Source organism: Heterocephalus glaber, unplaced genomic scaffold, assembly GCF_053883595.1.
Source record: "Heterocephalus glaber isolate CG9 unplaced genomic scaffold, H.glaber_assembly_v1.0 deba00001428, whole genome shotgun sequence".
Lineage (NCBI taxonomy): Eukaryota > Metazoa > Chordata > Mammalia > Rodentia > Bathyergidae > Heterocephalus > Heterocephalus glaber.
Genome location: NW_028258293.1, coordinates 33,161,457 through 33,175,211, shown reverse-complemented (window position 1 = coordinate 33,175,211; position 13,755 = coordinate 33,161,457). Strand labels below are relative to the sequence as shown.

Genomic DNA, 13,755 nt, shown 5'->3' with positions numbered 1-13,755 from the left:
GTTATTATAATTGCTTTTTATGAAACAGCATTTGAAATTCCAAAGAATCCATTTAATCACAGTACACAGTCCTTGTTGTTTTATCACAGTCCTTTTTGACACAAAGCAGAAGTGGAAGATAAAGATCTGAAAATAGAAGGAGAAACTCATTTGGGGGGGAAACTACTGTATGCTAGGCTCTTTCCCATTTAATAGCCACAACACCTACAAGATGTCAAGCCCTTAGCTTGATACGCAGATAAATTAGCAAGGGTCTTACAGTCAGTCATTAACTCAGATAGGGATTATCATCCACATCTTTTTATCTGTGCATACACTAAGCACAGAGAAACTGGCTAACAAGCTTAAAATCACACAGTGGGTATAGAGCAGAGCCAGAATACAAGTTTGTGTTCCTCCAGCTGCATTGGCTAGATTCACCTGTATTCTTCCTGATTCATCTGTTTGATAGAGATTAAAACAGTTTCTATTCTGGGATAGTGTGACGTTCAAATTTTCAATGAGATGGAACATCGAAAGCTCAATAGTTGCTGCTGCTGCTGCTGCTGCTGCTGCTGCTGCTGCTGCTGCTGCTATTATCTCAAGTAATACTGTGGCAGTACTAGTGATTACAGAACTGTTATTTGGACATGAAAGGTATTACCCAGGAGCAATTTGGAAGTGAGCTAATCAAAGAAACAAACAAAAGTTTTAACAGAGGTAGAAATCAGAGCTCAAGTGTCAAGTATGAGAGATCAAGGTATGAAGTACAAAAGAGGCCAGGTCCCTGGGATATCCAAGATGGGCTGGAAGATGGCATGCAGGGTGGGCAAAAGCAAAGTGGTACATTTAGATGGGAACAAAGCAAGGATGCCAGATACCCATTTTCACTGGACTATGGGCTATTTAGCTGTGTGACTTAGGGCAAGCTAGCTGTCTTCCAGACCCAAGTCTCAACCAGACAGAAATAATCCCTACCCTACCCCATTTCTGGGCTATTCTGATGATCAAAAGACTAAATTAATACTGAAAATAAAACTACTTTGCAAACTGTGAGGCTCCTTAGAGATAAGGGCATGATGTTATTTATCATGATGATATTTCTTACCAAGAACCTCTACAGGTTTTGCCAGTGAACAATTTGCTTTTAGTGAATTTTTTCCCCATTTGCTCCATAAGACAGCTTAGTGGATTCAATTCCAAATGTTCTAATATTTTAAAAAAATCAGCCTAGGCCTGCCAGTGACATGGGCTATTACTAAAACAAGCTTTTAGTTGACTTTATCAATCCACTTAACAGATTAAATTAAACATCTAACATAAACATCACACACTTCAGAGCACCTTGACTTAAAGAGTTCATAGTTATGGAATGAAGATTACTTTTCTTCCCTTGGGCCACAGGTCTGTGGGTGAAAATCTCCAAATCTCCGAGGAGCCGTCAGTGTAGGCTTCACCCCCAGGGAGCAGCATCATTGCTTTGAGAGGTGGCTCCTGGTTACACAGCATTTTGTGGCCAAGAAGATGGCCCAATAGCTGGATCCCAAACTGACTTGCTGGGTGGGCGTGAGCATGCAGCTTCCCAAAGTTTCCTAAGGTAAAGTGGCTCTGGCCTCCCCTGGTTCCCTGTGACAACTGTGACACTGAGGCTGACATTAACTACTCATTTTTCTCTGTGTGGAGCTTAGCGCTTGCTACCTTGCAGTTCTCAGCAAATATTTTATAAGCAAAATGTGAATGTAGGAGAGAAAGGAGATAAAGAGGGAACAGAAAACTCTGCTGTGGTAAGGAGAATGCTAGATTTAGATCCCAGCTCCTGAAATATCCATGCTCCTGGCAGGAAGTAGAATTCAACTCAAATTGTTCAAATGAAAATATTTGGCTTTTGTTTTTTGTTTGGGCACATGAGAGCCAACATGAGCATCATTCCAAACTTTACCATGAGAATAAACCAGACAAAAGGCAAATTCATGTGTTTTCCTTGAACTTTCTGAAGTAACAGAAGTAACCAACTGGCCCAACCCAAGGACTGACAGACTTACAGACAGACAGGTAGTGAGCTGTAACTTGCCTGGGTAGGCGAAACCAGACTCCAATAAGAGGAACTTAGCTAGGGTAGCTGGCGTTTTTACAAAGGCTAAGTGTGCCTGGTCAGGAGGCTGACCTCTGTCTCAGAGGCTGCAGAAATTATGAGAGTCTCCACGTCCTCTTCAGAATCTTTCTCTACAAACCTCACCGGGAATATTTCCATAGAAGAGAATGGAGAAAGATTTAAGCAAGTATCCCTTGTGGCAGACCCAGGGGAGAGTGCAGCAGGTACTGAGAAGGGAACGCAGATACCTGCCTGCTCCACCCAGACTCTGCTACCTTGTCTCCCTAAGGAGCAGAAGCCTTCATGCCTTCATCTGCAAAAAAAAAAAAGGCAACTAGCTGTCCTTAGACATGGTGAAAACTCACTCAGCTGAATGAGGGAAGAAAGGGGGAAAAATAACCGCTGCTGGGAGTGGAGCACGAATATGTAATGAGCCCAGAACTACCACTGAGAAGGGGCAGAGCACTGAAGAGCACAGTCCTGGTGTTCAGGGATACACATACCTAAGGCTGAGGACAGGTTCAGTAGAGATAGGACAACAGAGAATTCTCCCACCCCTCCCCAGCCAGCTAAAGAGCAAAGCAACACAAGGGGCAGAATTCTATAGGACAAGGATAAAAAAAAGGGGGCACCAGAGTATGGAAAGAGACCCTCTCTGAGACATGGCACAGAGGGGGAACCTAAACTGGGGACCGAGTAGACCCTGAGCCAAAGGGGAAATAAATTCTCTGGCAAACCAGTATCTTAACCTAAACATAAGGAATTATTAGAGGGACTTAAAGCCTGTGAGGCACAGAGGTTAACCATAGAAACAGCAAACCAAGCTAACCCAAATCCTAACTAAATTAATAGAAACCCCCTCACTAATGTCCTAGCAGAAGGAACCTCATCCACCAAGCACAGAGATGCACACCTGTAATCCCAGCTACTAGAGAGGCTGGGTGAGGCAGGAGAATCTCAAGCTTGAGGCCAGCCTAGGCAACTTACCAAGTCTTTGTCTCAAAATAAAAAATTTAAAAGGCCAGGGATATAGCTTAGTGGTAGAGCACCCCTGGTTCAATCCCCAGTACTACAAAGAAAAAAGAAAAAGGAAATCCCATAGCCATTTCCAGGCATAAACCATCACCTCAGTCTCTACTGTGCTACAGAAGAGGTCACATTCTCAACTGAATATACAAAAGGCAAGAAAAAGCAAAAATGGAATCATCAGAACCACATTCAGATGTGACACAGATGCTGGAACTATCTCTCAGAGAATTTAAATAACTGTAATTACATTAAAAGCTCTAGTGGAAAAGGTGAACAATGTGAAGATGAGATGGATAATTTCAGGAGAGAGATGGCAACTGTTAAGAAAGAATCCAATGGAAACACTTGCACAGATGGAGAATGCTTTGGATGGGCTAGTCGCTCTTGGTGACATGGTGTGATACAGCCAAGGAAGGAAGTTAGGTCGATAGAAGTTACCCAAACAGAAACACCAAGAGAAGAAATACAAAGCAGTACATTCAAGAGCTATGAATCCAATGGTCTAATATACATGTAGCTGGAATTCCAGGAGAAGAGAGAAGAAACAGGCAGAAGAAATATTTGAGGAAATAGTTGCCAAGAGTTGTTCATAATTAAAAACAGATCCAAACCTAAAAAACTCAAAAAACACCAGGCAGAGTACACACAAACACACATTCCTAGGCATATCATATTCAAACCACCAAATACAAAATAAAGAAAGAAAATCTTGAAAGCAGCCAGTAAAAGGGGAGGGAGCATTTTATAAGAGGAACAAAGATAAAAATGACAGCTGACTTCTTATGAGAAACCATGCAAACTAGAAGACAAAAAGTACAGAAAGGAAAAAACAAAAACTGTCCACTCAGATACAATGTTCAACAAAAATATCTTTCAAATAAAGGTATGTTCTAGAGATATAGAAAGGAGTAAGGAACCAAAGAAGGAGGCTGAGACACCCAAGGCACTACAAACAGAATAGCAGTACCACCTCTCAGACTGACACACAGGGTGAGACAGGAGTAGGGTACCATTACTGACACCCTGCAAGTAGGAGAAGCCACTTAGTAGAAGCTGAAGTCAGGTATGGCGGCAGCTGCTATGGGAGATATGGTAGCACTGAAGGAAAGACTGGGAAAGCTCATTCTGACCTCCAGCCTCTCGCCAGTGTGCACTCCCTGCAATGACTTTACCTAAGCAGAAGTGAGACAGCACAGGTACCCGGTACACAGTTTGCAGGGGTTGATGTCTCTGGGCATAGAGAAGAGCAGAGAATGGATGAGGGGCAGAATAACCAGCAAAGAGACTCACTGGCTCTATGCCCTGTTAAACATAAGTGGCAGAGCCAGGATTCAATCCTAAGTCTACCTGAATCCTAAACACTTTCCCCAGATGCACTGCCTCAGTATGGCATCAGTGAGACAAGACCAGCAGTGGGAGGGAGGATCTTGGGAATCCTAAAGGTTAGATAGAATTCACTGTAGGAACTTAACTTTGTATGACTTGGGTATCAAGTACAATTTTTACTGAAAAAGTAAAAAAAGTCCCCTGGCTCTGACACCATTTAGAGAAGCCAGTGATGTAATGATGCCATACACTCCACTGACCTAGGGCCAAGGGAATTATCAGTGTGTGTGGGCTGTGAACTCGAATTACTAACAGATGATGGCATCCAGTTCCCTTGTTTGTGATGGTGTTGTTTGGAACAATCAGATGAGAGTCATAAAAATCAGATTTTTACTTTCCAACCAAAAAGTTAAGATCAGCAAAAGTTTAGTATCAAAGAGGCAATTTGGCATTTTCCTCACTAGCTGCACATAGTAAGTGGCTTGGGATGGAGTATCAAGTGTGAAGAAGAAAGCCTTGCAGAGTGTGTGAAGATACCCTTTAGCAGACCTCTTCTGAGAGCCAAGTTCACAGCAACTATATGAATCTTTTATGTGTTTTCTTTCACTGTGCTCCAGAGAAGCTTTGGAAAAATAGAGCAAAAAAAAAAAAAAGTCAGTCGAAGGCAATAACGGAGACCCAATCATCTGACCATCTCTGTCCCCTCTCCCCTGCCCCACGATGAGGGCTTGGCATTGCTACAAAGTCAACTGCTGCAGTAGCCAAGCAAAGCATCTCGAAGGAAAAACTGTCAGTCTTCTTGACCCACTTGAGGCTTCCAAACAGAATTTTTTTATTTGACACAATGTGTTGAACACAAAGGCTTTGATTTGAAACACTATCATTTTTATGGAAAGCTTGAAAAAAAAGAACACATTTGCTGAGGTCAGGGAGACCTGACTTTGAATCTGTATTCTTTGCTAACTGTGTAATTTTAGACAAGTTACTTATCCTCTCTGAGCCTCATTAGCACCATTGCAAAATGACAATAATAATCCCTACCTCAAAAAATGATTTTGTGCATGATGTTGGTATCTAGAAAGTACTGTGAATTTTAGTGAGTGTTCCCTTCCACATGGGGGGTGCCGCAAATAAAATAGATGGAGTTAATTACTCTCAATTGTGTCTTGAAAAATCAACAAAAGGGCTTGGAGTGTAATACAGTGGTAGAGTGCTTGTCTAGCACAAATGAGGCCCTAGATTCAATCCCTAGTACCACAGAAAAACCTACTCTTTATTTATATATGTATTCATTCATTCAGTGGACATTTTTGAGTACCTTCTATATGCTGAGTGCTCCTGTAGGCACTGAGGATGCAGACAAGGTCTCTGTCCTCATTGAGCTTGTGTTCTAACAGGTGGAGACAGACCACAGTAAGCAAAGAAACAGGATAGTGGGTATAATGAAGACAATGCAGTAAGATACTGTGGTAGAGATGGCAGAACCTATTTTGGAAAATTTGGTGGTCAGGGAAGCCCTTATCAACATAGTAGCCTTTGAACTGAGGCATGAATGATGAAAGGAACTAGCCATATTACCATTGCAGGAAAAAGCATGCCCTGCAAAAGGAACAGTAAGTGTGAGCATCCCCCAGCACGGATTGAGCTCGGCATGTTGGGGGACCAGAAACAGATGCAGGGAAATACAGAAGATCAGTGCTTAAGGGGAAGTCAGAAAGAGAGGCAGAGAGGAGTCAGATCATACAGCCAACATTCATTCACACTAAGCAATCTACTATGTGCCCAGTATTCTAAGTTCTGGGGATCAGCAGTAACCAGTTGAAGTCCCTGCCTCAGGGAGTTGACATTCCAGTCTCCTGGGGTCCTGAAGGTCCTAGTAAGAAGTTTGCATTCATTTAAATAGGCTGCCTCTTTTGGTCTTCACAGTGTCTCTGTGAGACATATAGAGGAGGAAACAGGCTCACTGAGGTTATGCTATGTAACCTCCCTGGAATACTGTCATTTGGGGCAGGGGGGCCTTGAAGGTTAAGAAGAAAAGAGAACTGAGTACCTATCTTCCAGGATCATGTCACTGGCTTGCACTGAGCCAGTATTCAAATCCTAGACTGTCTGGCTCCAAAGACTTTCCCATACCAAATGTTCCTTCCATTTCTCATGGTTAGAAAGAAAGAAAATTTGCCAATGCTTTGTGGCTTCCCATAATTAAAGCCATAATAAACATAACTAAGTCATTGTCTAAATGTCACCCAATCACAGGGCTGGGGCTTGAGGCAGCCACTTGAAACCCAGGGAGTGCAGAGAACTGCCCCTTCCAAGTCTCTGCACCTTGTTGAAGCAGCTCTCAGCAGCTCAGTGTGAAGCAGAAAGGGTTCTGTGGAGGTGGCCCAAGGGGCAGAATCCAGAAGATGGGCAGCTCTAGTTCTTCCCACACAGAGTCAGAAGGGGAAGAACTTCTGCTCTGATGGGATAATCACAGGTATTGATCTAGCAGCAGGAAGATCCAGTGGCATTTCTCAAGCTCTGGAAGGTAGGGAAATGAATGAATAGGAGACAAAATTTTATAAATTGGTTGCTCTATTTGATGTTCATTTAATTAAGACATTCAGTCCTTCTAATGGAAAATGTGAGGAGTGGAAATTACTGGGTTTTGGCCGTCTTGTATAAAATGAAAACCAGATCTCGAAGGCATGGGGCTTTTCATTGTATCTTCTTCAGGCTCAATTTAATTATGCAGTACAGGCTACCTTCAATAGTAATTACAATTGTCTGCCATGATACAAAGCCTCATTCTGTCTTGGAGACTAAAACTCTGGAGAAATGCCTGGGGAGATTGCTGAAGTATCATTTAGCCAGAGCAGTTACTTCCATATTTGTGCATTCAGTAGATACTTTTTGTGTATCTACTGTGTGTCCAGCTCTGCAAGTCCTGTTGGAGGTAGCATGCAAATCAATCACAATCTCTCCTCTCCTAAAGAGCAAGAAAGAACCCTTGCATGTTCAACCCTGCAGTCACTTAGCAACATTCTCTGCCTGACATCTCCTTGCCAGTTCCACTGCTGCTAAAGCAACGATGAACCCAGAGCCAGATCCCCTGGTTTGCTGTACTGACATGGATTGAGCTTGGCTTCTGTGAGGAACAGAAACTGATGCAGAAAAATACAGAAGATCAGAGTTCAAGGGGAAGTCAGAAAGAAAGGCGGGAAGGAGTCAGGTCATACAGCCAACATTCATTAACACTGAATATCTACCCAGTGTACCCAGTATTCTAAGTTCTGGGAATACAGCAGTAACCAGTTGAAGTCCCTGCCTCAAGGAGTTGACATTCCAGAGAGGACAGTCTCCTGGGGTCCTGAAGTTCTAGTAAGAAGTTTGCATTCATTTAAATAGGCTGCCTCTTTTGGTCTCTAAGTGGTGGTATGGGGTGATGCCAGATTCCCAGCCTGGTAATCTGACTCCAAGACCTGTCCTGACCTGGAGCACTCAGTCTCAATACAGGAGAGGCTTTCTGAAATAAAGCAGACGCTCCTCCCAGTAATCCTGGGTCATGCGCAGGGCAGGATTAGAAAAGAAACTTAGAGGCAAATCATTTTCCTGCAGTCCAATATCAGTAGGTGGAGTCAGATCCTGAAAACTATGTGCTGTGGGCTGAGCAAGGAATGTGGAAGGCAGGGGAATGTATCTGACCAGAAAGAAAGGCAGAAAACATGCAAAACCATGGCAAGAGGCAAAACATGCCAAGTTCCAGCTATAGCATTGTCGTATTTCTGCTAATCAGTGCTGCCCTTTGGTTTCCAGGTATGACAGTTTTGGCCGCCTAACAAATGTGACCTTCCCTACTGGCCAAGTGAGCAGTTTCCGAAGTGACACAGACAGCTCCGTGCATGTCCAGGTAGAGACCTCCAGCAAGGATGATGTCACCATAACCACCAACCTGTCTGCCTCAGGTGCCTTCTACACTCTACTGCAAGGTAAACCAGGCATGGCCTGGGGACTGAGATACAAGGGTGGGAAGACCCCTTTGGAAGAGAATGACCCTAAAAACAAGCTGCTTCAGGAGCTGCCCACAAACAGGAAAGAATTATGACTGGTTTCTCTCTGTATTACCACCTAATTTGCAATCATATAAGCCAGAGTACTGTAAATTCTTTCCCAGAATCTTCGAAGCAATATTTCATTGTCCCCTCCCATTATCATCAGAACAAAGAGGGAAAAGAATCCATTAGCTGCTAATCCAGGTTACCTCGTTATTCTGCCATTCTAATGGCTCCCAGATTAAAAGACTTACACTCACACTGGTGCAGGCAAGGACAAAGGACAAGAATAATTACACCTTATTATGAAAGGGATTTGGTTAGGGAGAAGTCCTTCCTAAAGCCCACACAAGGTTTGTTCCTCTGCTAGGATTCCATAGAAAAGTGACTCTTCTCTACATCCATCAGCTCTTCCCTGATACACATTGATCTTTTAGCTTCAGGTAAATCACAGTAGTAGAATCTTGCTGTGAGCTGTCTGCCTCAACTGTTCTCATGAGATGTGCTAACCCAAGGTTTTGTTGGATTTAGTAAGCATGGGAAAAAAAAAAGAAGAAGAAGAAGCCATCACTAAAGAAACCCCTGCCTAACTTTTGCCCTCAGGCTTTGACACAAAAGAGTAAAAAAGGAGCTCAGGGCTAGGAGGTAGGGGCCCAATTTCTAGTTCTGACTCTGCTACCACATCACCCACTGCGGCCCTCAGGAAAAATAAAAAACAAGTTGAAACTACGTTAAGTGGGGTGAGGCAGTGCAGAGAGAAGAGGTTCTGAATGGACCCAGGGGCCCTATGCCTGCTGTGCTAGTTCCCACCTGTGCAAACTGGGGGAATCACTTTTCTCTGAGCTCACTTTCCAGGTCTGGCAAATGATGCTGCATTGTGACACCTGTCTCACAGAGTTGCTCACATGATCTCTTTATACAACATTGGAAAGTGATCAGCATTGGCCAGGCACAGGGTATTGCTCAGTATTGTTCAGGAAGTGCTTCTTGGACTAATTAACTGAGTAATTAATTCATTATAAAGCAGTTTGATTTACCATAAGAAAATAAATATTTGTATACATATTTGTACATGGGCTTTTTATTCCCAAAGGTGGTCCTTTGCCTTTCAGAGAGCTCAAGGAATAATAGTGGTTCTCAAACAAAGAGGAGCCAAACTCTGAAATTTCTTCCTCAACCAAGCACCTTTAATGGTGGTGTGGGACATCTCTCCCCTCGACCACCACCACCAGGAATTTATTCCCCAAAAGGATTATTGCCAAGAAAAGGTACCAGCTCCCAGCCAGCCAGGATTCTACCTGACCAAGGATTGCTTAGACGTGTGTCCTGTCCTTCAGGCCTATTTTCTTCTCTGTGGTTAAGAATTGTTCCATCTGTCCACTGCAAGATGCTAGACTACAGTTACTTTTCTCAAAGGTTGATGCAGTCTTTTCTATGTTTGGGCAACTTTTTAAAATTCAAAAGTGCCACACTTCCCAATTTTAAAATATACCGTCAATTTAATAACTTTTCAGGTGGAAGGAAAAACTAGGTACTGCTCAAAATGCATACCTGGATTATAAGACACATTCCAATTTTAGGAGCATTAACATGTGAAAGAAAAGGTGCACCTTGGAATCCAGGAAGCACAGTGCCTGTTTTCCCCTTTGGTACCTCTGCCCCATCCCTTTCCTTCTTGATTACCTACCAGGCTGGGATGTCCAGCTTTGCAGTCGCCTCAGTAGTGTCTGTGAAAAGCTCTTTCAGTTTCATCTTTTATCTGAACTACAAAAAGTAATAAGAAGTAGCTACTAATGAGTAGCAGCCTTGGGAAGTCACAGCCTGCATCGAATGGGGATCGTGTGAGTTGGGCCTCTGCAGATGTTGGTCCATCCAAACTCACCAGTAATAGACATATGTGGATTCAGCAAGGAGCAGTGTTAAAAGATAAATTGGCACAGGCTTTTCATTCTTCCAAGGAAGTAAAATACAGATTGTCAGTGAATAATGCATAGCAACTTTGAGCCAGGTTTCAGAATTCGTGTATGTGGGGAGAAAGCGTGAAAATGTGGAGGCTGGGTTGGGGGACAATTTGATGCCATTTCAGCAGGGAAGATTAGCAGAGGGGTTCTGCTGAAAACCATATCCTTATGGCTTGACATAGCTCAGGACATACCTAGTTTAATCCAGCAAATATTTACTGAGCTCATAAAAATGTAACAATAATGATAGCCAACATTTTTGGAGTACTTATTAACCTCAAACTGTATTTTTAGCATTTGATATTTTAGCCCTATTTAATCTTTACCACAGACCTATGAGGTCAGTATTACTAATACCTCAACTTTCCAAATGAAGACAACAAGCAGTTAAGCAGCTTGCCCCAAGTCACACACCTAAAAGACTAATGAACCCATATAAACCAGCTCCAAAACCCCTTCTCTGGACCACAAATGAGACATTGAAGGTAATGAGGAGCTATTGAAAGAGTGTAAATAGTACTAGAAAAATTCCCTGTGGCAGGTGTGTGAAGTGGGATAGTAGAGACACAGCAGAGACAATGAGAATACACATGACAGTGCCTAGGACAGTCACACACATCAAACTAGTAATAACCAATGTTTATATAATACTATCACCAGTACTGTTCTCAGCAATTCCTGTTCATCTCATGGCATCCTCATAGCATTGGGCAAGGGCACAGTCATTATCCCCAGTGTACAGTGAAGCAACAAAGGGATGAATGTGACCAAAGTCACAGAGCAGGACAGTGGCAGAGCTGGAACCCAAGCCCATGCCCTTAATTTTTGTGTGATGGAGCCTCTCACAGACACTTAGACCCTGGGGAATGTGTTCGTTGACAGAGCCATGAACTCTGCACCCCACAGCTGCAAGACCACTGATGAGGTCCACAGTGAGCCTGAAAAGTGGGGGCCAGGCGAGGTATTCACTCTGACCAGAGGGATAGAGGGCTTCTGGAAAGAGATGACATTTGAGCAGACCCCAGGCGGGAGGACTTGGGCTGTGTCTACTGAAGACAGAGGAAGCAGTCAAGAAGGCCAAACAGAGGCAGGAGAGGCCAGAGATACTGTTTCCATTTTCAGAAGAGAACTCTGTATGCATTTTGTAGCTGAAAATTACTTTTTCCTCCTTTTTCTTTTAAAGATCCAAATTAAAATGTTTTAATCAGATTTAAATTTTCTAATCAGATCTATCTTTAAACCATTGTCATATGTCTTTGTATGTGTATGTATATACTGTATTTATGTTATTTTTCACCTTGTTATAAAGAACACTGATAATATACCAAGAGCCTTAAAAATGTCCAACCCTCTGCTCTAGTATCCTACTTGATAAGAATCTATTTTGAGGGCTGGGAATTTAGCTCAGTGGCACCACACCTGCCTGGCAAGTGCAAGGTCCTGAGTTCAATCCCCAGTACCAAAAAAAAAAAAAAGAATCTATTTTGATTAAACTGAAATGAAGTCATTGATTTATATAAAGCAAAATTTTATTGAAATTCACATATGATAAAATTTACCCTTTAAATGTACAATGCAGAAGCTTTCATTATATTTACAAAATTATGCAGCCATAACTATTATCTAATTCTAGAACATTTTTATCAAACGGGAAAGAAACCCCATACCCATTAGCAGTTACCCCTCATTACTCCTGCTCCTCAGCTCCTGATAATGACTAATAAATCTGTTCTCTCTGGATTTACTCATTCTGGACAGTTTATATAAATGGATTCATACAACATGTGTCCTTTTGCATCTAACTTCTTACACTTATTATAATGTTTAAAATATATTTTATTTATATTACTTATAATGGTGAAAAACTAGAAACAAATTATCTGTTTGATGCTTCATTATATACAGTATTTCCATATAATAAAATACTATACAATCATTAAGAAAATGTTTATGAAAAATATTCACTAGCATGATCTAATCCAGTAGTCAATGAAAACCACCATAAGCAACTATTTGAAACTATAAAGACATTAGGAAATATCCTAAAATCTACAAATATACTGTTTTCTTTCATTATGGAGATTATGGGTTATGTTCTTCATGTATTTTCCCAGTTTTCTTTACTGATAACATATTACATAGGGAGAAATTGTTCAGATCCCCACCCACTCCATCCTGTGCTTGTCTCTCCCTCAGACCAAGTCCGAAACAGCTACTACATTGGGGCTGATGGCTCCCTGAGGCTGCTGTTGGCCAATGGCATGGAGGTGGCACTACAGACCGAGCCCCACCTGTTGGCTGGCACGGTCAACCCCACCGTGGGCAAGAGGAATGTTACACTGCCCATAGACAATGGCCTCAACCTGGTGGAGTGGCGGCAGCGCAAGGAGCAGGCTCGTGGCCAGGTCACCGTCTTTGGGCGCCGGCTAAGAGTGAGCAAGAATTTAAGGGGCTTACAGGTGGCATCCTGGGGAGGGAGAATGAAGGGAATCTGGAGAACTGGGTTCTGTTCTTGAAACTTCCTGGCACCGGTTTCCTCATTTGCAAAAGGGCAAACTAAAGCAGGGAACCACATAGAATAAGAGGTTCTTACGTAGCTTTCCAATTTTGACTTGTGGAGAAATCATTGGCATGGGCATTAGGTCTGGGGTGAATTTCTAGCAGATATTATTCCCTGAGTGAATTTGGGTGAGTCAGTCATCTTAGAGCCTCAAATCCATACTCCATAAAATGGGGAAGATAAAACCAATTTTACAAGCTGCTACAAAGACTAGAAGTAACATAAAAGATGTCTCATACAGATCCTGGCGCATGACAAGTGGTCAATAATAGCTACTCTTGTTGTCATTGCTTTATTGTTGTTGTTACTCTTGCTAATATGTCCCAAAATCCATTTTAGCTATTTGGAACCTAAGGTACACTCTCTATGCTTTTTTTTTCCCCCCTTTTTTGGTACTGGGGATCAAACTTGAGACCTTGTGCTTTCGAGGCAGGTGGTGGCACCACTGAGCTAAATCCCTGGCCTTCTATGCTTTCTAGATAGAGTGACCCTTCCTAAATGATCAAGGCGACCTCCCCATACATGTCATTGCCAGGGGCTTGCCTAGTGGTCTGGCATCCCAGAGCACTTTCTAAGAGGAGGACACCTTGAAACGGGCTTTCTCTGCCTACCTCCCATGTGTCTGTGGAGTGTGGCCTCAGCCCAGGGCCTCAGTGCCCAGCAGCTTTTCCCTCCAGAAAGGAGGGGACAGGCAGAGTGAGCTAGTTCTGGCTTTCTGTCCAGCACCTTGTAGCCCATGGGTGCTCAGGAGATATTTGCTAAGCTGAAGTGAACCAC

The 13,755-nt window shown here is 42.7% G+C and overlaps 1 protein-coding gene across 32 annotated transcripts in view; it reads left to right on the top strand.

Annotated features, from left to right (window-relative positions):
* Positions 1-13,755, top strand: part of Tenm4 (teneurin transmembrane protein 4) — a 2,854,999-nt gene that overhangs the window by 2,820,471 nt on the left and 20,773 nt on the right. For all 32 annotated transcript variants that reach the window (XM_087211381.1, XM_087211391.1, XM_087211392.1 and 29 more), the window contains 2 exons: positions 8,222-8,394; positions 12,615-12,850. In XM_087211381.1, the coding sequence (XP_087067507.1) occupies positions 8,222-8,394; positions 12,615-12,850 (409 nt within the window). The remainder of the gene's footprint in view (positions 1-8,221; positions 8,395-12,614; positions 12,851-13,755) is intronic.